Source organism: Aspergillus udagawae, assembly GCF_001078395.1.
Source record: "Aspergillus udagawae IFM 46973 DNA, scaffold_8, whole genome shotgun sequence".
Taxonomy (NCBI): domain Eukaryota; kingdom Fungi; phylum Ascomycota; class Eurotiomycetes; order Eurotiales; family Aspergillaceae; genus Aspergillus; species Aspergillus udagawae.
In genome coordinates, this window is record NW_025091271.1 from 1049167 (window position 1) to 1073806 (window position 24640).

The following is a 24640-nucleotide window of genomic DNA, read 5'->3' on the forward strand; positions in this document are numbered from 1 at the left end:
GTTATATCCTTGCTTGTTTTTTCCATCTCTGTCGCCTCAATTGTAGTTACTCACAGTCGGCCAGAAATTGCATTCTGAGTCGACTTGGACTTTGAAGATAACAACTCATGGATTAAGACACGGTCAGATAGAGGCGCTCAACTGCAGTCGTGGCCAAAAGAAAGTATATATATACATGACAGAAGTTATTGCTCAAATAGTAGACAGCGTTGCAAAGTAAACGTACAAGGGACGCAGGTAGGCGCCAAACCCAAGCATGAGCTATAGTGGTACTGAGGGAAAACTGAAGAACAAAGATCAAAAGAAGATAGGGCTAGGTAACGACCTCAGCAATAACGTTCCCTAATGTGCTAAAGGCCCATAAAATGACCAGACCCCAGCCGATCTTTCGATCCATTCTCCAATTATTCAATGGAACGACAATCAGCAAAAGGAGCAAAGTAGTCAGAAGTGTAGCGCCACTAATGACCAGGACCTTAGAGATAGCGATCTCGTAAGAACCCTGGCGGGCAACTTTCGTTTCTGGCTTCGCTTTCACGGTCATGTAAAGACCGCCCAAGCCAATTCCCAAGAGAATATTTAGCATCGGTCCTCCAAAACAGGCACTCAAAGCCATGACTGGATACCCTAGGCGGGCAACGGTAATATCGGCAACCAGATCACCCAGTGAGTTCCCGACAGCGAACACAGTGAGCCCTAAGAGGGAGTCGCTAATATTCAGAATGACCCCGAAAGTTTTGAGAAGGCTGACTACTTCCGTGGCTATGGTTGCGATCCAAAAGATTGCAACTACAAAGCCCAACATGGCCAGGAAGGGGCGCCAAAAAGAGGAAGGCCGCGAGGAGCGGCTATTCCTTGTACTCACCACAAGGCACGCAAGACATAGAAATGAGAAGAGAAGGGAGCACAATAATGGGATAAGAAGATTGCGGACTTTCATCTCGGGATCCATCGTAGTCCATGCGATCCAGGCGACAAAAAGAGGCCCCATAAAAAGCTGTACGCAAAGCAGCCACTGGCACCGATCCTTCAGCTGAAAAGCTGATTGGGTCAGTGGTTCGAGAGCAGGCAATTCGGAGTCCCATCGTCGCCTTTCTTGTAGCGACTGAGCTTTGCCCGCCAGTGAACCCACTTCCTGATCGGCCAGATCACGGTCTAGAGTTCGAATACGCGGACTGTCTTCCGGCAGTCTCACTCGGGGCGCTGCCGGCTCACCGTCGGCGGACGACGGTGATACATTAGGCGCGTGGCCTACCTCAGGTTGTGCTGGTTCCACCACAGGAAGAGTAATTGTGAGTAGCAACACACTTGGCGCTGCAATGATCCCCAACAGTCGTTCTAGGAAGTTCTTGGTCCTCCAGCCAACCAAGGTCGGGAAGAGCACTGGAATAACGGACCTCGCGATGCAGCTTGGGGAAAGCAGTGACCACTTTGCTGGTGATGAGGACCGATAACCTCCATCTTCAAATCCGTTATCATGAACTTGCAACGTCTCTGTAGGGCTCGCAGCGGTCGGAAGACGTATGCTTGGCGCTCTTGAGTGCACGGAGTCGATTGCGTCTGGGCAAGGAGGAAAAGGGCTGGAGGGGCTTTCCGAAGAAGATTCATTTTCGCGCGTGGCATATGAAGTCCCTAGTGGGGAGACGTCCTGCGGGGACCGCGTAAGGGGAGAGTCCGCCTGGTAGTTTGGCGAGTGAAATGTACCCGGTGGTGCAAGTAGATTGGGGCTGGCAGACCGGGCGGCACCTGCTAGACTTGAATCGGGCGAGGGTCTGCCAGAGGATGGTAATGATAGAGTTGCCGAGGTCTGGTCAGTTTGGGATATCTGAGCCTGAAACATCTCTTCGCTTCCAGAAGGGCGACTAACGGTCACACGAGGCTGTGGCGTACCAGATGTGAAGACGCTGGTATCCAGCCTGAGCCCCGCGGCATCGTTGGCAGATACAGCACGAACTCGAGAGGAGCCTGCTACACTATTCGGCGATAGAAGACGGCTGTTCCCGGAGGGTCTGCTTGTCCGGGGATGGGATGCGACTGACAAATTGTCCTGCTGTGGTGAAGGCGCGCGCGCCAGTTCTGGATTATCAAAATATCTGTCGCGCCCAATGAGTGTGCCCCGATTGATGTTACGGGACTTCTGCAGGGAAGAGAGTACGGTCTGGAACTCCAGCGCGCCAACGAGGCTGGGCCTGATGGGATTCAATGTGTTGCGCCTGCGCGTAGAGGGGCGGAATACGTGCATATTCTCGCTTATTTCAGCGAGATACCGGTTGCGCGCGTCATCATCCTCGTCACCATCTTTCCAAGCCGGCAAATCGGATCCTTGCAGTGCGTCGAAATCTTCAGTCGACGGTCCGCGGAGGAGACTCCTCGACTCCGACGCAACACCAGGGTCATCCTCTTCCACCTCTTCTTCGATTTCCAGCTCTTGGTTGTCTGGGATGTGGAAGTGAGCCCGTGCAGCTAAATTCCTCTCGTAGGTCCGACGACGCCGTACAAGGTACCAGTGCCAAGTGACAACAAAGACCACGTAGAAACAATACAGGCCAACCATAGTTGCTGATTCCCAGGCATGAAGCCTTCCGTCAGCTAGAAGCACCATACTGAAGCTGACAGCAATGACAAAGAATCCCACGTCCCGGACGAAGCTCCGCCGGGCAACCTTGAACGGCTGGATCAGGGCCATGGAGCCTGCAACTACCGACGTAATGAAGCTCGCAGCACCGATCAGCTCCCCGATGGCCAGGCTACCGCTGTTTGACCTCATGGCAGCAAATGTGGAGAACACATCGGGGCTGCCGTTTCCAAACGCCAGAAACGTGACGCCGGTTAAACTCTCACTCATCCCGAGAATGCTGGCCAAAGTACTCAAATCTATACACAAGAAGTCGCTTGCAGCAATACCTATGGTGCTGAAAAGCAAGGATAGCCACAAGATGAGGACAATGAAAGCTATAGGTTTGGCGTCCGCAAATGTGCAATAGTACAGCTGGACATATGAGAGTAATCCATCCTCAAGGTCGGAGCAATTGGCACGGACGAAGGAGCATTGATCCTTGGCTTGACGGACCAGACGGCACTGTCAACGAAAAAAAAAAAAAAGATTTATTAGCATATCTGCGAAGAGAAATGTCTTTTATTCATACCTCTGGCTCATTGTTGCTTTGCAGGACATCCGCTCCTCGCTTGACATGAAGCGGGGAAGATGCTGCCGAGGGATTGTTCACGTTCCCCAGAGACCAGCTGATCACCGAAAGAATGATTAACGTCAGAAAAGCCCAATAGAACGGTCGAACAGAATAGGGACGTTTCCGGCGGATCGGTGATCGTCTCGGGTACAAAGTCAGGTTGCTTGCCATAGTGACCACTGCGGCATCATGAGCAGTAGGGAAGACAGCAGAGGAAGAAATTGCGGGGGATCATGTAGCTATTGGAACTATATAAGAAAGAATGAGAAGGCAGCAACACAACGGACTGAGAAACGAAGATACAGAACGTGTGTAAATCGGTGGTGGTGATGAGGCAAGATCGCTGTGGTGGAGGGACGATGGCATGTCCCTATGTCACTACGTTGCCCATCATAGATAAGCAGATAGGTATCGACGGATAAGGTAGATAGAGCACGTCTACGCGGCAGCCGACGATTGATGTCAAGCCCAAAATGTGGAAGTGTGGCTGTGTTGTGGCGGAGGCAGTGCTGCGGTGGTCAAAGCATCATGTCACTCCCATAGTCATTCTAAAATGAATCTCACTTGGTAATCTGAGGAGATCCCACTTTTATTGCAAAGAATATCATGTCTTAACAGATAATCTGTATTGGAGAGTGATCTACACACCTACCTTATTTTGTATCTAGGTAGGCATCATTAAAGTCCGGAGTACGGTAGAGGTACATGAACTTATCAAGAATGTTTTACAAGAACGTCTCAGTGAAATACAAACGGTATTGAAATAATGTCTTGTATAAGACTGTATTATTACACCGAACAGCGCTGTCTCGTTAGATCAGGTGACTGCCTTCCTAGCCTCATGAGGCTAGTTATTGCACAAGTGGTTGTTCTGGCATGGCGTATGTTTTTGTTGATGTTGTTTGTTCTTGTCGGCCAAAAGAGGAAACCAGCACGAAAAGAGGAGACCCAGCACCATCACACACCTGGACCGTCGGAGCCCGTGGATCTATCATCAAGAAATGAAGCACAGCCTTTGAGGTCGCTAATATCTTTCATATCTTCTCATCTTTTCTCATTTGCTGTTAATCTTTTTCTGAACACTCAGCGGCCGTCGGTTATCCCTTACTGCTGGGGTAACCATTCGCCATGCCCCGCGTAGCAAATCCTAAGCATCGCCGCTCAAATGGCGCATCAACCCCTCACAAAAACTCGCCTATGAAGTAAGAACCCAGACTGAGTGACGCTCTAGAATGCAAAGGAGAAGACGATACTGACCAGGTCAGGATTCCTTTGAACGATGACACGGGGGAGAAGGCCGCCCGTTTGGAGGCCCGACAAGCCCGCCATGACCGCCAGATGGATCAGATCAAGGCTGCTGTCAAGACGCCAATGCCTCCTCGACGATACACATATGACCGCGCTTCGAGTATGAGTCCCGGTACCCCTAGGGGATCAGGACACCGCGGACGAGAGAGCGATGCTGATGGACGACGAGCGGTGACCCCAATGAAACGGGTCCCTATACTGGCAAACTTCGAGGAATGGATGAAGATGGCCACGGACAACAAGATCAATGCGAACAACTCCTGGAACTTTGCCCTGATTGACTACTTCCATGATATGTCTCTACTCAAGGAAGGCGATGGTGTCAACTTTCAGAAGGCCAGCTGCACGCTCGATGGTTGCGTAAAGATTTATACGAGCAGAGTCGACAGCGTTGCGACGGAAACAGGTAAACTGCTGAGTGGGCTGGCGGACAGCCGTGAGAAGCGGGGTCGCGATACTGGCGCGGACGGTGAGGGTGCCGATGACGAGGACGACGAGGAAGGGGAAGATGGAACCACGAGAAAGTCGCGGAGAAAGGTATGGGAGAACAATATAACCGCTTCAGTGCCTTGGAACCGATCTGATTCTGACTTCACCAGGCCCAGAGAACACACGAGGCTACGCTTGCGCCTTCCTTTGCCGCGCTTCAGTTGAAAAAGTTTGAGCTGGAATTCTCAGTTGACCCCTTGTTCAAAAAAGCGTCCGCAGATTTTGACGAGGGAGGAGCAAAAGGCTTGCTCCTGAATCACTTGTCGATAGATGGGCAAGGACGTATCGTCTTTGACAGCAGCGACGACGCTGTCGAGGAAAGTCCGAATGACGCGGAAATTACTCGCGAAGACTCGGAGGATCCTGAACACCCGAAGCCCTCTCCACCGGCTCCGAAGCGATCTTCTGATGATGCTTTTGACGACGTTGAGATTGATATAACGCCACTAGCGAGCCAATTTTTCCCCGATTTGGCGCGCCTCGATGAGCAGGATATCTGTCCGTCCCTCAAGAACTTCGACCTTGGCGACCCCACCGGATCACTCGACATCCCCTTTCTCAAGGCCCCCGAAGAATGGCGCAACGAGAAAGGCAATGAGGACGGACGAAGCGTAAACGATGCCTCTGGGATCATGCTCGACGACGACAACGCTGTTGGCTTTGATGACGACGATGGCACTCTTGCTGGATTCGATCTTAGTGAAGATGCCGGATTCGGTGATGGGGGTGAGGCGTGGGCCCGTGAGGCTGCCCTGGAGCCAATGCTAAAAGTCCATCGCATTGACCGTGATGGCGATCAGAATCAGGACGGCGACGAGGCAATGGACGATGAGGATGGGTATGCCATATCGCTTACTCATCAACCAGATAAGCGTGACCATGAGAACATTCTCAGCTATTTTGACAATGCACTCCAGAAGAACTGGGCGGGCCCTGAGCATTGGAAGATTCGGCGTATCAAGGAACACGCGGCTGCCAGCTCTGCAAGTGCTGCGCCGAAGCAGCGGAAGGAAAAGGAGCCGTTTGAAATCGACTTCGCGGCACCTCTCGATTCAACTGTTGCTGAATTGATTTATACCCCGGCTAGTTCCAACTCCACCATTTCCCTGCCCAAGACCCAGTGGAGAACCAAAGGGCGGAATTTGCTACCAGACGACAAACACTTCAATTCCAGACAGCTACTCCGTCTCTTCCTCAAGCCTAAAGCTCGTATGGGCTCGAAGAAACTGGTGGGCCTCCGTCAATTCAACAGCCGACGACAGGACCGTACCGCGGGTAATGCGGAAATGGATGAGGCCTTCTGGGCCAGTCGCAAGCAGGAGGAGGAAGCGGCTGCCGACGAAGATGCTGCCCCTGGCGCGTATGATGCCGACTTCTTCGCGGACGACGATGGTCTCGCGTTCCCGAACGGACTCGGTATCGCCGACGATGACGACGACAACCTGCCCTTTGCAGATGCGAGAGAGATGCTGTCCCCACCAGCTGATGGAGCTCCAGGTACAACAGCAGGGGATTCAGGTGGAGCTACGGGTATTGCTGCTCTCCTCAACATGGTAGGGGCGACGCCCAAGCCGGGCGCTGGGGGCTTTGGCTCACAATTGGTGACACAAGGCGGACGGCGAGCGCGACCTGAATATGTTGCCTATGCAAGAGTCGCCAAGAAGATCGACGTGCGGAGACTGAAGCAAGAGATGTGGAAGGGCATGGGCGAAAGGTTGATTGCATCCACAGAATTTGATTCCACACAACAAACAAGCGCTGGGAACGATGTCAATCGAGTACAAAATGACGAGACCGAGCCTGATGTACCACCGACACCCACACCCCAAAGACCACAGCCGGCCGAAGGCTCGGAAGGGCCGAAGGACGACCGTCGGTTACGATTCACGCAGATCATGAATTCCCTCAAAACGGTCTATCCGCCAGAGAAGCTTCGTGACATTAGCACCTCTTTTGGCTTTATCTGTCTTCTCCACTTGGCCAACGAGCAAGGTCTCATCTTGCAAAACGATGGTCTGTCCGAGGGTATTGGCGCGGGTCCGTTAGAAGAGATTTATGTTGCCAAAGACGCGAATGCTGTTATTGACGAAGCCTCTGCTTGAACCGATCATTTGATGGTGCACCCAGGATAAACGTTAGGGGACGAAGATGCTGTATATTCTTGAATACCTTTGTTCATTCAGGATGCTACGAAGTGCTACATAGGGAATTTTTGCAGGTTATGGATTGGAATGCTCGGGGCTACACTTGCGGAGGAGTTGGTGGAATTTATATTGTTGTCTACCGTAGGTTTTCACCCGATTGACCTTTTTGATAATGAATGCCTGTCATCTATATTTTATGACCTTTAAGAGCTTGGTGCCAGTTTTTCGCAAATGACATGAATTCAATTGCTCGGTAAATGACTAATCGGGACCGATAGACTCGTCCTTCGCACGACATAGGACATAGCCTTGGGGAGGAGTACATAGAGGGACCCGCGTTGGAGCACACGCAGCTACATATATGGGGCTTGGATATATGGCCAATGCACTCAATCTCAATATGGTTGAAACGATCAGTAGAAAAAGGAGATGGTTGAAGGGATGATAAACAATGCATAGTGGTATATAGAATGTAAAAACGGACAGACGAGACGAGACTAAAGACAGGAGCATTAATCATAGAAATTCAGTCATCCTTATCATCCGAGGGGATAAGTATTCAAATTTTGGACCGGTTCGCAGAGTCAACTGATTGGGAAACAATGTAGAGTTGGAAATATGATTCCAGGTAGAGCAGTAGGCTTCATCAATGAGAAATGCTAACAAATACAGCTTCGAGCGACCCGGTTCTGCTGGGCACGGCGTAGCGAACCATTCTCAGCACCACATGTTTTTCTCGGTTTTTCTTTTGTTCTCTTTTTTTTTTTTTTTGCACGGCCATTATTGGTGGTCAATGGCGAATATTCTGAGGGAAGTTGGGACTCATGGGGCTTGTGTATGCTTCCGGTATAGGGACGGCCTCGTAGGTCCGCTCCCCAGGGGCGGCAGTCATATACGCATTGATATTCTGGGCTGGAGCCGGCGGCGGGAATTCTCCTTGTTCCATCTTCGGAGTCGCCTGCTGTACACGGATGGGAGGCGGCTGCAGCTGGAACGTGGGCTGGGGTTTCGTCGGCGACCGGGGAGTTGCGAACTGCGTCGAGTACATCTCCCCGTTCTCGGCGGCCGAGTAGGAATCCTGGGCTTGTTGGACGGAGACGAAGGGTGACTTGGGCATGTTGGCGAAGCCGGGAGTGTTGGGGGCAGACTGCAGACGGAGCTGGGCCAGGTACAGATCCGACCTGGCCTTGTCACGGCGGTCCATTGACTTTGCGAGCCGTCGCTTGGTGTAGAACCGATAGAAGACAACCGCATAGATGAGAATAGCCAGGACTTCAACCATGATCTCGATGATGGCGCAAACCAAGCCCCAGTCCTTGGTAGTTGTTCCAGTCAGCCTAGTCGAAGACTAGTTGGGAGAAAGAATTCAACTTACCTGCAGACGGCACAGCAGAGCGTAGTCGATAGAGTTATGGAACAATTGCTCTCGAAGGTTCTGCTTGCACGACCAGCCCCAAAGGTCTTGACCATTGCCGTTGGCCTTGGAATTCTGATAGATAGCAGCCGCGACGATCCACATGATTAGACTGAATGTGAAGAAGCAGACTGAGAAGACTGTGTAATAGACTGCCACCTTTTCAGCGCGCTTGTGGCCACCCTTCCAATACGCCCAGAAGACGATCAGGCACGAGAACAGGGAGATGCAAGACAATGTAAGAAGGAGGTACTGCGGCCATGGGTTCGTCCCTTTGGCCCAGGGGGGTAAATTGTTACGAGGAGGCAGAGATTTCGTCGCGTGGAATATCGTCACAGTCGTTGCCAGGATAGAAAGTACTATCAGACTGCAGCCGAAGTTGACAAAACGAAGGAATATCTTGGCGATACGCACGCGTAGTTTGATTCGCTGCGAACAGTGTGTGAGCATTAATGATCGAGGGAAGTCTGCTGATTCTTGGGGTCCGCTTACCAGATCTCTCGCATTCTCCTTCTCAGTAACCTTTTCTTGCTTCTCCACAAAGAATTCTTCCCGAAAAGTAGGACTCAGGGGATTCAAAGTCCGCCCAGGAGTGCCTGGGACCTTGAGGGCACTCTTGAGAGGTGATGCTGGGGGAAGCTGATGCAACGCATGCTGAGCAGGATCGCTAGCGGCGACATAACCAAAGCCTACGTCAGACACATCGGGCTGACTTTGTGAATGACCCGGTGGGTCCGCGAACGGAGAGGTAGAAGTACCCATGGCTTCGGTAGGGGAGTGCACCGATGTCGCCTCCGCGAATCGAGCGGTTCGAGGACTCTTGAGTGACGAGGAAACAGAGGATTCAGAGGAGCTTCGCTCCGTCCGACCTCCACTTGGTTGCGAAGAGGCTGACATTTGGAAGTGATTGTGACCACGCACGATGTCAACGGGAGAAACAGCTTCGTATGTCTGAGGAGAATTGGCCTGGCTCTCACTGGAGACAGACATTGATGAGGCGGGTCAATACAGGAGTGAGCTGGTTGATTGACGAGTCCAGCAGAGGCCAAGAGAACCAGCTCTCAACCTTGGATAAGACAGGCGTTTGCCCTGGCGTTTTCGGGGACTATATTTGCTAAAGTACGAATACGCAGCCAGAGGGTGAGCTGCAGTAATGTGTAGGCTCAGACCTGGTGCTGGCTAGTGAAGGAAGGCTTCCATTTGCTGCAAAACTAAAAATCAGAATTACACTCATCGAGCAGCATCACAGATGACAAGAAGCGAATATCAGGAACAGAAAGCGACGTCAACACTCACTTGATAGTTAAGTCGATCAGACAGACAGTAATTGCAAGATCCGTTTTTCTATGGAGAGAATTAGCCTCTGGAGCATTCTTCAGCTTGAACAGCAAGGACGACTGACCGTAAGAGTAGTTGAATTTGAGTGCTCTGCTCACTTCAGAGGTACCGGCACAGCTTGAACTTCTATACTCAACCGATGCAGCGGCAGCAGCAGCAAGAGATGGAAGAAAATCGATTGATTGAAATCAAATCGGCGTGACCGCCCCGAATATCAATTGTGAGCTCTGGGCTGGCCATCATCCTCGCTCGAAGTTGGGCGGGGGAACCCATCTTTAGCTTGATTCGATCAGGGCCGTGTGAAGGCGCAGGTGTGAGCGCTTAGCAACATGCAGCACAGTCAAGGCCGACCGGAGTGATTGGAGGAAAGATGATGCCGAGTAAAGTCAGGGACGCGCCTAGATGGCCGTAGGTTAATATGTTGAAGGAACGAAAATGTAGGATGAGGAGGTGACTGGATGCAGAGCACACTCACTAGCGCAACAGCCCTGGCTTATCACAGTGGAGAGGAACACAGTGTGTGATAATCCGGCCTTTATCTACCACTGACGATGCAGGCCGTGTCACAAGGAGTGCGAATGAGACGAATCATCATTGCATCCAGTGTGGTCTCTCTTCGACACATCCCCAGCGCCGGAATTGATCGTCTCTTGCCCAGCCAACCAGGATGGTCGCAGAACCGCTGTCAAAATCCACCTACTGCCACTTGTTTCCCTCGTGCAATTGTCTAGCCGCTCGATCAGAGAATCCATCATATTATTTCCTCAATCAAGGCCATTGTATGATGCCGCTTTCGATCGAATCTGGAGTTCTATATCATTAAGCACTAGATTTCATATGTACACTAGGCGCCCATGATCTAGATAACATCCATCGCATCGTCCCTCAACTTATCGATTCAGCACTTAAAGAGATGTTCTTCCAATAGGTATTCACATATCTTTCGAGAAAATCTATATAATCATGAGTACTTTTGTATTCTGAAAGCTGACGCCCAGGATTCTTCGTCGGATAACTTAACCACAAGTAACTCGTTTGGCATCTCCGTTGCTATATAGCCTCCATAACAGTAGTAGCTTCCTCTTACTCTTTGATACTTCTTTAATCTGAACTAATTATATACTTTTCAGCTCATGATCGCTCATCGGAAGGGCAACTCTCAGTCAACTTAAGTGAGAGCTATGGGGATACAAAGTAACAATCCGAGGCGTTTACCAGCCGAGATATATTTTAGCGTGAAGGATCAACCTTGGAAGCCACCAACTTGAATGAAGATGGTCCATGCTGTAGTTTCCACGTGATGTAAGATCATGAGCTCGCTGGTGGCTGTTGAAGAACATAAGATGGCTGTTATGGATAACGTGGATATTAATATGGAGTATGTAAGCTAAATGTTATAACTTATAATGCTGAGAAGTGGACATTGGGATGATTGACATCTTGAGTTCGAGATATATTTGGAAGGTGGACCAGAGACTGGGGCGCTGTCTATGGAGTACAGTACGGCGTAGATAGGTGATCGCCGGCCTACCTAATGAGGAGGAGCCACTGAGGCGTGAGTCTGGTATTGTAATATCACCTTGAGGTATAGATAGATGGAAGGGGGAATGGAGTATGAACTTAAGGTATCTACTCCATAGAAACCTTATGAAGATACTGTTGCCCCGGAGTTCAGGACGGAGTGTACAGCCACCTCAAGGGATGCCCCACTGCCTTCTGAAATCAAATCAGGTTTGACTCGTCGTTCCAGCATAATCACATTGGTTCGCCAGCCACAATACACTGCCCTCGGGATAGATCCAGCCTCATCTTTGGAAATGGGGCTTATTCTGTCCCAGTGCCACTGACAGAGCAGGTGAGGATGAATGCGCAAAATGCAATGTAGACAAGAGAGATAAAAAAAGGTACAGGCAGAGTAGAGAGGTACACATATGTGCAGAGTATGATTGACATTGATGTCATTCTCGATGTTCCCGTCGAGTTCCTACGGAACAACCTTACCAGTGGATACCTACTCTGTCCTGTGTAGATGGATACGCGGCTCTAGAACATGGCTGTGCTGTGTTTTTAAAATTCCTACACAATATCTAGGCAGACGCCGCTCTTTTCATTCCTCCCAATGAATGACCTTGGGAATCATCGCAAAATAATCTCTCACCTTCATAAAGAGAAGTGATTCTCTATAATTTGAAACTAGGTAGAATATTCTGGCATAACCCCTGAAAGGAAGATTGTCATGTAATAATACACGGCGACAGAAATTGGCCTTAGGCATAGATTACCTCCCTGACAGTACCTTACATCATTACATCCAGGATGTCAACCGGATATACTAGAGATCCGGTACGTCGAGACACTGAATCTCGACCCGGCAACTTCCATTCAGAGCCACAGCATCCATACGGTAACCAAAAAACGTAGCTTTCCCCCCCCCTCTCCAGCCACTTTTTGTCCCTTTGGATCCTCGTGTTCGCCTTCAGAGAGAGGCAGAGAGACAGAGAGAGAATCTCCGCTTTCTACTGTAACAGTAGCCAAAACATCACCCAGCAACACTAACCTTTACCTACCAATCCATCGATCCATCAATAATTAATCCCTCAATTGATCATTCATTCTTCGAATCATCCAGTCCATCAGCCACTCCATCTTTCTTCCTCCTCAACCTTTACTACCATACGGCAACAACAACCCCAAAAAAGGGAAGATATTGGAATCCAGAACCATCCTGAATTGTCGCTATTCAATCTATCCCTTCTGTCAATCTAAGGCCTCTGATTAGATCCTTCTCTTACCTTCCATTTGTACGCTACCTTTGTTCTGTGCACAGCATTGTCCCTGATTTTCGTCTTCTCCCTTACCTGCACTTGTCTGTTTCTGGTGGTCAATTTATGCGATATTGCTATTTTGTACATCTGAAAGGGGTCGATCCACCTGCACGACATTCGTTTCCATTGTATTTCAAATCAGTCGTTGCTTCGAGCTTTATTTACAGCTCAGAAAAGCATTCTCCATTCCGCCTGCACGCCCGCCACACTCCTCAAATCTCTTCCCACCCGATGGGTTAGCCGAATCCTGATACAGATCTCAGCATTCATCAGAGGCGCTCATCCGGCTTGCAAGGCACAGTCACTATTTTTACACTGCCACCGGGTCAATACTTCTCATCGTGGGGTCCCATATCGTCTGACAAGGCGTTTGCGAAAGCTGAACTTCCCGCTCCCGTCAGCTTGCGCCACACTCGGTTCCAGGTGAGCGCCCCACGCGACGGTGCTTCTCAGTAATAATGATATTACTCGTTGTTCTGTGCTACTTGACTCGTGTTCTTGGACATCTTCTTCCTCTGGTCCAAGCCCTTTCGTCTCGTTCAATGGACCCTCTTTGCCTGCCGACTTGAAGATCCCTTCGTTGTTCCTGTAGCCGTTGAACTCAAAAAGAGATATTCATTCACTGACATGACTTCCGTACAAGTAGCTTTCCCATTCATTCGTCAACCGATTCCGGCTGGCAACAAGCATCTGTTATCCATGGCTGCGTTGACGCAATCGACTAACGAGCCGGTTGCCATCTCCAATCCCTTATCTGGAACGCCTAGCTCGCTCATCTCGAGCCCGCCCGAATCCGTCGCGTTTCTGAAGCCATCGAAGCAGGATCCGAGCTTGACGTCCATCGCCAGTGCTGGACTGCACGTTTCGAGGTCGAGGGAATCGGTACCCCAGATGCCCACCACTGCACCAACAGAGGGTCCGATGGACCGACCACAGGAATCGGAAAGGGCGTCCGAGCAGAACAGTTCGCTGGTAGCAAGAGAGGCTCTGGGTGCTAGCGAAAAGCAAAATGTCGGTTCCATCCACGACTCCATGACCATGTCGTCAGACCATATGCAAATCGATTCGGCCCATACCTCCGGCAGCGTCCCCGAGACTTTTGGTACTGCCGACAGCGGCTCGACCTTAATGGCCGCCCCGACTGTGGCTAGTCCGGGCCCCATAGAGGATTCTACCTCTCAGGACGGTGATCGCCCGCGCAATCGAGATGAGACAGATCTGCAGGAGAGCAGCAATAAGTCTTTCTCTTACCCATTGCCTACGGGGCCTCTCGGCGATGCCCGGCGGGGTCTCAGCCTACCCAACTCTGGGTTCCAAAAAAGCGGCCAGCGATCACCGTCGGCCAAAAAGCACCGTTGTCCTTACTGTGCCACCGAGTTCACCAGACACCATAACCTCAAGAGCCATCTTCTCACCCACAGCCAGGAGAAGCCGTACGTATGCCAGACCTGCCAGTCGCGCTTTCGGAGACTTCATGATCTCAAGAGACATACGAAGCTCCATACCGGAGAGCGTCCACATATCTGTCCGAAGTGTGGACGTCGATTCGCGCGCGGTGATGCTCTTGCTCGACACAATAAAGGCCAGGGCGGCTGCGCCGGTCGCAGGGCGAGTATGGGAAGTTATGCGCCAGAGGATGATTATGGCGAGGGCGTAGTTCCCCCCGGTGCCGAAGATGCCATGGACGGTCTCGTCTATGCCGAACCGGAGCGAATGGATGAAGAGGATGAACGCCGGCTCAACATGCCCAGCATCAAAAAGCACGATGCACCCTCAGATTCTATTCCACGCTCTCACTCTGGCAGCAGCTACCAACCGCGTCAGCCGAATACATACCCTCCAATAGCTGCCGGCAGACCCTCCCCGGGTGGATTATTCCCTCCTCCCACAAGTCACGGTGGGTCTAGTGCGTCGACATCTCCCGTTTCTCAATCCGGGAATATGACTTTCCCACCGCCAGGGCAGCCTTCGGGTGCGTCGGTCTTTCAGTCTACGAACGTGACAGAAAGCCCACGGCCCCTTTCACCAAACGCTCTTACCTCGCACCAAGTCGGACATGGTCCGGAGGGCGGTGGTATCCAATTGCACCGTTCACACTCTCCCGGTATGTCGCAGTCATTCCAGCAGCAACCCTTCAGCCGATCCGGACCCTCTCAGGGACCCGTTACGAATCATGCCGCTCCTGGCTTAGGGCTTCCTCCCCCTCAACCCGGCGCGCCTCAGCTACCTCCTCCACCCGGGATGGGTCCCTCGGATACGCGGTTCCCCCTTCACAATCCAGGAGCTGTGCAGCCGCCACCCACGGCCGCTACAAAACACGGATCTTCCCTCGGGCATTCTACCAATCACAGTGGATCCCTGTCTTCGAAAGCTGGCATGGACGCCACAGCAGGCCACGGCACTCATCTTCCCGGACCACATGATCCCAGCTTTGTAGAACAAAGCAGAGATCGGGAGGACAAGCTCTGGGCCTACATCCGATCAGTCCACGAAGAATTGGCGGGGTTGAAAAGCGAAGTGGCCGTTTTACGATCCCAACTTGCTTCGTCAAATCTCAGCAACCTAGCGCCTTCAAATACAAGCGCCGCAACGGCTCAGCCCGAGAGCAGTTCCGGTAGCACCGGACAGCGATGACCGACATACACTCATCTCCTATTGGTCCTCAAACTTTCATATGATGTCCCTTGTTATGTCCAATAGTTCTCCCCCTCTTACCGCAAAGGTTCGATTACGACCTTTCAACTGTCCTGTTGCTCAGAGTTTAGATGCCTTTGATGACAGTTCATCCCATGTCTACACGAAATTTGCTGCCAAGCAAGGCTGGTAAATCTGATCCGCCGAGCTCCTTCTTTTCTTCCCTTTCATTCGCGCTTCTGATTACCACTATCTCACCTCCGTCTCGTCCTTGATCTCTTAGCCTCTCTAATATTCATTGCACCATTTGAAGTCACGGTGTTCGCCATGTCGAAAGTTGCATAACGCTGGGTATGATGGTTTGTCTCCGCTTTGACTATACTTTGCGCTATCTTGTTTCATAACATACTTTTCTTCCGCGTTGTCTTCCCGGGTTCTATGGCGCAGGGGGTAAGGAGTTCAAAATTCATCCTTCTGGTCTCCGTGATCTGGAGCTCATGCTGGCAAAATGCGTCACAAATCCTTTCGTTGGACCACATAGGTACTTCTTCCCGTCTGGAAGACGGGTTTGGTTGAACTCTGTATTTGTATGCGTTTACTTCTTGTACTTGGAGGAACTCAGCACCGGATAGTCCTTTGTATCCAAGTCCAAAGGAGTAGCACAGCAGGAGTGCATTATCAAACATTGATCTTAGACATGGTTAACGGCATTTCACTACTATTTATCATTCCATGCGCGGTTCAAGCTGAATCTGATATATTGTTTCTCTGGCGGCCCGTCCAACGGATAAAATAACCCACGTCGGCCACGATTGCCTTGGGGACTCCACCCATCGTCCAGCTTCGCTGTATCCACCGCGGAATCGCCCCGCCTGCATCCGAAGTGGTCGCCATCGTCCACTCCAGCTGATTGGCATCACCAGTCCTGCCCCTCGCAACTGAGTTCGAGGTCACCGCCGGTGTTGGTACTGACACAACCTGTTCCACGCTGGCATAGGATGCAAAAACCGCGTTTCTGGGCGCAGCGGATGCAATCTTCTCCCGTATCTCGTGAGGAATGGCATCTGTAGATTTCGCCGTGAGAGGGATCTGAACCGTCATGAATCCCTGAGGGTTGAATTTTGGTAAATCGGCAGAGATGACTAGGCTGATGAAGGTGCGGGGGGCGATCAAGGCTGTTGGGTGGAAAGTATGGGTGATGATGTTCACTGGCTGCTTGTTAGTGGTTGTCATCTAGATGCGTGGTGCGTAGACGTGGGCGTTTTGAGTGTATGTAGAATAAATTTACGAAGCAAAAGATATGACTTGCTGCAGACAGGGTTGACGCAAGTATCGACTGTATAGATGCAAATACAAGGAGCAACATACTCGATGTACGCGATTACACAAAGCAATGCAACCCACAAAAACGAGATCTCAACTCACCATGCATTCCAACCTGCCTCCATCCCCCCTCCATTTCCCCCTCGGTCGGCCACTCTAACAATCTCTCCACAGAAGTCACACTAGGCGTATACGCCATCTCATTCTCGGAATGATTCTCCCTCAATCCCGAGCGGAACTCCTCCCACGAAGCGGAGCCGTCCACAGCGGCATCCTGGTGGACACTCTTCCGGCATGCCCAGAATTCATCTCCTCGGACACTCCCCCTGCCACTGCGGACGGTGCGCTTGAGGAGCTGGACCTTGGCTGTGGCGGGTGGGGAGGAGCGTTTTTTGGGGTCTACCTTGAAGGTATTCGGGATGGTATCTGTGAGTAGAGTGTGGGCTTCTGATAGGGCTGTTTCGAGGAATTTGTGGAGTGATGGACGAGATGACGTTGGGGATGCACTGAGGGAGGGGTGAGCGGGAAGGGAGGAAAAAGGGTGTGGGGAGAGGCGGATGAGTGGTATAGATACTGTGGACTCGAGATTTGAAGATTCCATTTGAGAGATGGGCCCTGACTAGAATTGTGAAGGCGGGATGTAAGCTAGGTGAACTGGATGATAGGCTCTGCTAGCTCCTGAATAGTAACTAGGATGCGTCTGCGGATCGTCATGAAGTGCCAGATGTGGATCTTGAGCCTGCGGGTAAATTTGGACTATGACTTGAGAAGCCGTGGCGTGAGCAAACATATATTCTATTCTATATAGCAACTTCTATCTCAAACCTAACTAAGGGTATATCGAAGGGCACGAGACGCTTTTCAGTACTCGGGCCTCGACAGGTCATGAAGCACTCCACAGACCGCAGCTCTTTATGAGCTTTGATATGTCTTCACCTAGTCAGAAGAATAGCGAGCGTATCGATACGCTCACCCAAAGCATCCCGGACGGCACGGCTGTCCGTCAGCGAAACATTCTTCCTCGGATCGAACCTCCCGGACCTCGACCTGCGCGATCGCGTTATGGCTCGTCTTCAGTAGTGGTGTCGCTATAGGACGACGTAGACATATGTGTGCTTCCATAAGGTGGAAGTGGGTGGGATTTCACGTCGCACCGAGTTTCATTCGCCTTGCACAACCTTCGCTACAAAGCAAATTCATAGAACGCGAACTGCAGGCCCAACACTGCCAGTATCGAAGATCTCAATCAACCCGGCCCCCAGAGCTTCCTCCAGAGCCCAGCTAAAATTCATGCCGTAGAGCTCTCTCCACTTCCTCGTCTTTCCTGGAAGTATGCCAGCAAATTCACCTCGCACGCGCTTCGCAACGCTGAAGCTCTTATCTGTCTCAACCGCGCCGTCCCAGCGATCGCGCAGAAGATAGACGGGGGCCTCGCCAGAACTGGATTTGGTCAGAAGAGCGAGGAGATGTTTCCGACCAGCTCCGAGAAGGCGAAGATATGGCCCAGTGTTGGGAAGTGAGAGGAAGAGGGTCACCGTCTCAAATAGAGACTGATGTTGGTTATCCGGAGTGTCGCAACGCTGACCGGCGCTACCACTCCGACTAGAAGCAGGAGCCGGAGACGAGGAAGGAAGACCGGGAAGCGATGCGACACCCAGGGAACCTTTGACGAGAGAGGACGATGACACCAAAAATCCGGCGCGAACCAGGTCTATACGCTCCGACTGGGAAAGAAGCGAGGCTGGTATAGCCGATGTGTTTCCCATCTGGCCGAGAACTTGAAGGAAGTTATCTGCGAGCTGATCAGCAAGAGCAACGCAGACAGGTGGTACGGAAGCAGGACGCCATTACATACCCTTAACTGAGGCCTCCAAGACACTGCTTTCCAACACAAGCCTTTCCCAATCCTCTGTTAGAACTAGACAATCGCCAAGCCCTGCCGCATCATTCCCTCTTCCTGGGACGATCAAGCGACGAACACGACCGGCATTGACCAGATCCACAATCTCTTTCTCCACTTTCGTAGGCGCGTCGATCAGCGTGTGAACATGAGCCACCGAGGCGAGAGGAGGTAGCGACCGGCGTAGATTAAGTACTTCAGCAATGCGAGTACTATTCATGCCAGCTCGAGCAGGGATATCCTCGAACATCTTGTCGCGAATGTAGTGGATGGCCTGGATCACATCCTCGACGGGAGCAATCTGTGCCACATAATGAGAAGCTCCCAAGTCAGGAAGTGGGCCCTGATCGAAATCACCCGTGTACACCTCACCTAGCTGGTCAGACTTGGAAGGGCGGGAAGATTGAAGGGCGGCTTTCTGGCGAGCATGTCCGGCAAAAGGGGAGGCGCGAGGTTTGAAAGTGGCGGGTCTCTTTTTCTTTTGGATACCAGATACCGGAGCAGACGTTATCCGTAATGGCATGGCCCAGCTAGAAGAGATCAGAAGGAAGGACTGCAGTTTTCGAAAACCTTGAAGAAGAGATGTCGTTCAAGTTTTTGGATGCCCTCAAGTGATAAGATATGTCTGCCTGAGGTTTCGTATAACATGTGATGATAAGAGACAAGTTATCAGCACGTGATCAATGCCCTCTCACTATTCGAACCGCCTGTGAATCTACAGTTCTGGACCAATCAGAGCGCATACTGTGGTTTGCCTAACAGGCGAACCAACCCAACAAGGATCGATCATCTCAGCCAATAACGAAGTGATTGATCAATCTGGAGGACAAAAGCTCTTAGTTTAATAGAGGTACTCTGTAGATCGCTGTCAGTAGTCCAAAATTTTCTAGACAGGCCGGAAAGCCACCCTGGAAATAATTGAGAAATAAGAGAGATACAATCCTTCTTTTCACCCTAGATTCTCTTGTTTTTACCATTGCTTTATCAGGTTTTGAGTGGGCCGTCCCACTCCTGCTGGCTTCTTCCGCCTTTGGCCTCACCTTTTTCTCACATGACGTAGCCATGAGAGAAGGCCCTTTTTGTCCAAGTTGTGACAAGTACAACGATCCGTGGTAGAAGCAGCTGTATCAGCCCAACATCCAGGTTGCCTTGGCCTTGTCACCGTATCACTTCTTCTATATCTTCTATGAGCCTTTCTTCATCAACTGCAGCTCGGGCATTATTCCTTTCCATTTCCTGCAGCCCCTCCTTCGCCCTTCCCCCGACATCCTCCCCCGCCATCCGGTTTAGAGCCCGTATCAATCAGCCAGGATGACAATTTTCATCGCTTCATTGTATGTCAACTATTCTCTCCTATTGTCTTCTGTTGCGCTGACGTATATGATCTGCCAGATTCCTGCCATATACTGTGAATTTTCATGACAACGAGTCTGAAGATCCAGCCGGCGCTCTAACAAGCCCTCCCATATCGAACCCTCCGTCCCAGGCTGTGACCCCAGCACCCAATGCTGCTATCAGCTTGTTTGAACGACAGAATGCTGGTAGAAAGGCGGGTCTGACGCCTGGGGCTACCACTGATCATGAGCGAATCTTCACATCGGACATTACAAAGGCTGAGCAGGAACCCTCGAGCTATCCATTTCCTGCTGTGCCGGATGATACAAATCTTCTCACCGAAAGTGAAGCCCACTCTCCCGCCTGGGGTGCCACCACTGCTCTGAACCAGCCCAGGGCTCGGCCGCCTATTTCACCCTCCCCTTCGATCCTTAAACATCAGGAGCCCACTGTCTCAGTTCTGGAGCCTATTCGCGAAAAGACACCATTGAAGGTTGAACCCTTCCGGTCGCATCCCCCGCACAAGGCTGAGGATCGCGGCCGCAAAACTTCGTTTTCGAAGGCGGAGTGGACGGTCGAAACAGCAGAGCAGGGTAACGGCGGGTTGCGTAATGCGGTGCGATCAGCAACGGATGCAGGCCAATTAGAAGACAAAGTTTGGGTTGGCACGCTGGGTATGCCCACGGATGCATTGTCGCCTCACACCAAAGCTGCCATCGCCGAGAAGTTGGAGGATGAATACGGATCGTTGACGGTCTATGTCAGCGACGGCGACTTTGACGGTCACTACACTCATTTTTGCAAGACAATCCTCTGGCCTGTGTTTCACTACCAGATTCCCGACAACCCGAAAAGCAAAGCATATGAAGACCATTCATGGATTTATTATGTCAAGACCAACCAGGCGTTCGCGGAGCGCATTGCGAAGAATTGGAAACGCGGCGATTCCATCTGGGTCCAAGATTACCACCTGCTCCTTGTTCCCGCGATGCTTCGGAAATTGCTCCCGGATGCACAAATCGGTTTCTTCCTGCATATAGCTTTCCCTTCCTCGGAAGTCTTCAGATGCTTGGCGCCTCGTAAAGAACTTCTCGAGGGCATGTTGGGCGCTAACCTTATTGGGTTTCAGACTGATGAGTACTGCCGACATTTCCTTCAGACCTGCAGTCGCATCCTTTGCGTCGAGGCAACCAACGAGGGACTCGAGCTGGAGGATCGCTTTGTTAACGTGGGTACATTTCCCATCGGTATCGACCCAACCTCCTGGGACAAGCGACGACAGGCGGCCGATGTGGAACAATGGGTGAAGACAATCTCTGAGAGATATGAAGGGAAACGTCTTATTGTTTCCCGCGACAAAATTGACTCAGTTCGCGGAATCAGGCAAAAACTTCTGAGCTATGAGCTCTTCCTAAACACGTACCCTGAATGGAGAGACAAGGCAAGTACATTGTTGGCTGCCATATGCGCCTTTATGCGATAGCGCTGACCCTTCTGGACAGGTTGTTCTGATTCAAGTCGCGACGAGCACCACCGAACAGCCAGAGCTCGAAGCCATGATTTCAGACATCGCCATGCGAATCAACTCGATGCACTCAACGCTTGCTCATCAGCCACTGGTGTTCCTCAAACAAGATCTTGCTTTCCCGCAATACCTGGCTTTGATCTCAGTGGCGGATGCCTTGATGATCACCAGTTTGCGTGAAGGAATGAACCTGACCAGTCACGAATTTGTGTATTGCCAAGATGGAAAATACGGAAACAAGAAGTACGGGTCTCTCATTCTGAGCGAGTTCACTGGAAGTGCGTCGGTTTTCGGCAACCACGCGCTGCTTGTCAACCCCTGGGACTACCGACAATGTGCGGAGGCCATTCATACTGCACTGACCAGGAGCGAGGCGGAGCGTCAACAGGTGTGGGAGCAGCTTCGCCGAGCCGTTCTTAAGAACTCGACAGGAAACTGGGTGAAGTCCTTCAATGAGAGGTTGCAACGTGTCTGGAATGAACAGTCTTCGCGTGAGATCATGGCTGTTCCGCGCCTGCCAGTGAACAAAGTGGAGGAGATGTACCGGAAATCTGCGCGCCGATTGATCATTGTGGACTACGAGGGTACTCTTGCTTCGTGGGGTTCTCCAAAGAGCATCATTGTCACAACTCCACAGCGAGCCATTACCACATTGACGGATTTGACGGAAGACAGTAAGAATGTGGTTTATGTCATGAGCTCACGAATGCCCGAAGAGATGGAACGTCTGTTCCGACGAGTTCCCGGCCTCGGGCTCATCGCAGAGAATGGCTGCTTCGTGCGAGAGCCAAACACCGAAGAATGGCTCAAGTTGACCAACAAGGAGCAGACGGATGCCTGGAAGGAAGGCGTCGGTCAGATTCTCAGCTACTACCAGGAACGAGCGGAGGGCAGCTGGATCGAGAAACGCCACTGCTCTCTCGTGTTCCACTATGGCTCGGCGGAAGACCACGAAGCTGCCTCTCGGCTGGCATCTGAGTGTGCAGGTCATATCAACGATGCATGTGCCAGTCAGGGGGTACATGCCGTTCTCATTGACCGTGCACTCGTGGTAGGACCGGCAAATACGAACAAGGCCTCGGCGGCTGAATTGGTATGGCGGGACTGCCTCAATGCGAGCCAAAAGGACGGGCAGATTGCCCGGCCGGACTTTTTGTTGGCCATCGGAGACGGTCGCGACGATGAGCCAGTGTTCCGATGGGCTAACAAGCTGGAAAGTGCAAAAGCGGTTGGCTATGCGATGACAGTCACTCTAGGGTCTCGCAGCACAGAAGCCAAGGCCACTTTGACGCAGGGAGTAACTGGTAAGTAGTCTGGTCGTGCCAAGGGATTATAAGCGATGTAGAATGTCTCGCTGACTCCGACTGTTCACAGGTGTCCTTTCTTGCCTTGAGAGACTGGCAAATGCGTCACCAGCGCACTAAGTACAGATATTCTTCTTTTGATTCGATCGATCTACGAGGGTACGATGCAAATGGCTCAACAGTTGGATGTATTGGGATAAATTAATTTCCACCGCAGCGTTGAAGATAAAAGAAGGTCAACGGGCGTAATGAATGGAGTCTCTGGATACGGAATTTGAGGAGAATTTATAAAAAAAAAAGCGAGAACACGGATGCCACATATAGGAACATGTTCATAAAGAGTCGAAGTCGCTCAGTTCGTAGTCTTTCCGGGCAACCAGTCAACTGGACAACTGTAGCCGGTTAGTCAGCGTTCGGCTGTTGAGTTGACTAAGTTGTAGCTCCAAACATACGAAGAACCGAGGTCTGGTCAGAGCTGATCCGAAGCGCATGGCCGAAGTATTAATGTTGACCATCGACTGCGACATCAGCTACGGTCTCCGGCATGTCTCCAACCTCTCTTCCATTTCACAGGACTCTCGATTTCTCTGAACAGCTTAGCTGGCCGAATCTGACCTGATCTGTCTATTTATAAAAGTGTGGACTCCTCTTCCGGCCGTAAGACAACCCATCGCGATGGCAGCCCCCGCAGCAAACCAGGCCTTTGAGGAGGCGATCAAAGTAACTCCTGTAAACACCCACCGGTACTCGGCCCTTCTGCGGGATGAATGGTGCATTGGTACTGGTACGTCTCCTACATTGGCATAATAGCGATTTGAGATCATTGCGGGCTGATTGACACCGTATAGTTCCCAACGGTGGATATACAACAGCTGTCCTCTACCGATTGGCAATCACACATTTCGCGCACACACATCCCAGGCAGTACGATGCCCCTGCCACTCCGATCTCTATGCAGCTTTCGTTTCTACGTCGCACGGCCGTCGGGCCGGCTGTGTTGGAGGTGCAGGATACGAAACTTGGGGCTCGAACCAGTACGATACATGTCGCGCTGTTGCAGCCTAGCGACAAGGGGAAGAAGAAGGCACAGACTGGGTCGTCGACCTCGTCTGAGGACGAGGAACATCTGGAAGTCAAGGTCGCGGGCTACATCACGGTGAGCCCCGCGACGGCGGAAGTGGGCGTTTCGGCGCCCTCGAACTGGACCTTGCTACCTGAGGCGATTCCCGGGTCGGGGCCCAAGGGTCGCGTGAACCTTGCAGCATTGCGGGAGGCCGGTCGTGATGGCCAATGGGTTCGGCTGCTTGCACCTTTTCCCAAGTTCCGCCGGGCGTCGCAGCAGGTTGAGCTGTACGGACCTGATCCGGCGCTGGGCAAGCCGCCGGTTGTCGATCAGTGGGCGCGGTTCCGGCCAGGTGGGAACACGGAGGCGCGGTGGACGAATGAAGCCGTGGCGTTTCTGGTCGACATGTTCCCGATGGCGCTGGATGGGTTCGACACCATGGGCAAGGCGACGAAGGAGGGAAACGATGCAGATAACGCTGCAGGGACGGGATCGGCGAAGGGGACGCTGGCCAAGTATTGGTACCCGACCGTGACACTGAACATCGACTTCAAGAAGCGGTTACCGGCGAGCGGGGTGGAGTGGCTGTATAGCCGAGTGCAGACCAGGTCGGTACGGAACGGCCGGACCGATCTGGACGTGGTGGTTCTGGATGAGGAGGGGGATGTGGTCGCGCTGAGCACCCAGGTAGGATTGGTGGTGGATGCCAGCCGGAATATCGGGCAGAGGAAGTCGAAGATGTAGGCGAGGTTTCTTTTGCATCGTTCCCCTCTCTACTTAGACCACTAAATCTACGCATAAATGTCTATGTATGTACATATATATCTCTATAGGGAGTATATACATTAGA

At 51.6% G+C, this 24640-nt stretch overlaps 8 protein-coding genes across 8 annotated transcripts; 4 read left to right on the forward strand and 4 right to left on the reverse strand.

The window, feature by feature from the left end:
* Positions 1-313: 313 nt before the first annotated feature.
* On the reverse strand, positions 314-3359 carry Aud_009839 (sodium/calcium exchanger protein; the record flags this gene model as incomplete). Its single annotated transcript, XM_043294684.1, has 2 exons — positions 314-3079; positions 3147-3359. The coding sequence occupies 2 exons, from the start codon at positions 3357-3359 to the stop codon at positions 314-316; spliced, it is 2979 nt and encodes a 992-aa protein (XP_043150619.1).
* A 957-nt stretch (positions 3360-4316) lies between these two features.
* Positions 4317-7087, forward strand: Aud_009840 (condensin subunit BRN1; the record flags this gene model as incomplete). The annotated part of the gene is made up of 3 exons (XM_043294685.1): positions 4317-4390; positions 4454-5033; positions 5096-7087. The coding sequence occupies 3 exons, from the start codon at positions 4317-4319 to the stop codon at positions 7085-7087; spliced, it is 2646 nt and encodes an 881-aa protein (XP_043150620.1).
* An 832-nt stretch (positions 7088-7919) lies between these two features.
* Aud_009841 (uncharacterized protein) lies at positions 7920-9533 on the reverse strand (the record flags this gene model as incomplete). The annotated part of the gene is made up of 3 exons (XM_043294686.1): positions 7920-8444; positions 8505-8972; positions 9036-9533. 3 exons carry the CDS (start codon positions 9531-9533, stop codon positions 7920-7922), a joined length of 1491 nt encoding a protein of 496 aa, XP_043150621.1.
* Positions 9534-13405: 3872 nt separating this feature from the next.
* Aud_009842 (C2H2 zinc finger protein) lies at positions 13406-15340 on the forward strand (the record flags this gene model as incomplete). Its single annotated transcript, XM_043294687.1, has 1 exon — positions 13406-15340. One exon carries the CDS (start codon positions 13406-13408, stop codon positions 15338-15340), a length of 1935 nt encoding a protein of 644 aa, XP_043150622.1.
* A 741-nt stretch (positions 15341-16081) lies between these two features.
* On the reverse strand, positions 16082-17264 carry Aud_009843 (SRPBCC family protein; the record flags this gene model as incomplete). The annotated part of the gene is made up of 2 exons (XM_043294688.1): positions 16082-16548; positions 16766-17264. 2 exons carry the CDS (start codon positions 17262-17264, stop codon positions 16082-16084), a joined length of 966 nt encoding a protein of 321 aa, XP_043150623.1.
* A 595-nt stretch (positions 17265-17859) lies between these two features.
* Aud_009844 (Stk19 family serine/threonine-protein kinase) lies at positions 17860-19086 on the reverse strand (the record flags this gene model as incomplete). Its single annotated transcript, XM_043294689.1, has 2 exons — positions 17860-18455; positions 18519-19086. 2 exons carry the CDS (start codon positions 19084-19086, stop codon positions 17860-17862), a joined length of 1164 nt encoding a protein of 387 aa, XP_043150624.1.
* Positions 19087-19874: 788 nt separating this feature from the next.
* On the forward strand, positions 19875-22847 carry Aud_009845 (putative alpha,alpha-trehalose phosphate synthase subunit TPS3; the record flags this gene model as incomplete). The annotated part of the gene is made up of 4 exons (XM_043294690.1): positions 19875-19897; positions 19956-21339; positions 21401-22727; positions 22798-22847. The coding sequence occupies 4 exons, from the start codon at positions 19875-19877 to the stop codon at positions 22845-22847; spliced, it is 2784 nt and encodes a 927-aa protein (XP_043150625.1).
* A 555-nt stretch (positions 22848-23402) lies between these two features.
* On the forward strand, positions 23403-24534 carry Aud_009846 (thioesterase family protein; the record flags this gene model as incomplete). The annotated part of the gene is made up of 2 exons (XM_043294691.1): positions 23403-23511; positions 23576-24534. 2 exons carry the CDS (start codon positions 23403-23405, stop codon positions 24532-24534), a joined length of 1068 nt encoding a protein of 355 aa, XP_043150626.1.
* Between the last annotated feature and the right edge of the window lie 106 nt (positions 24535-24640).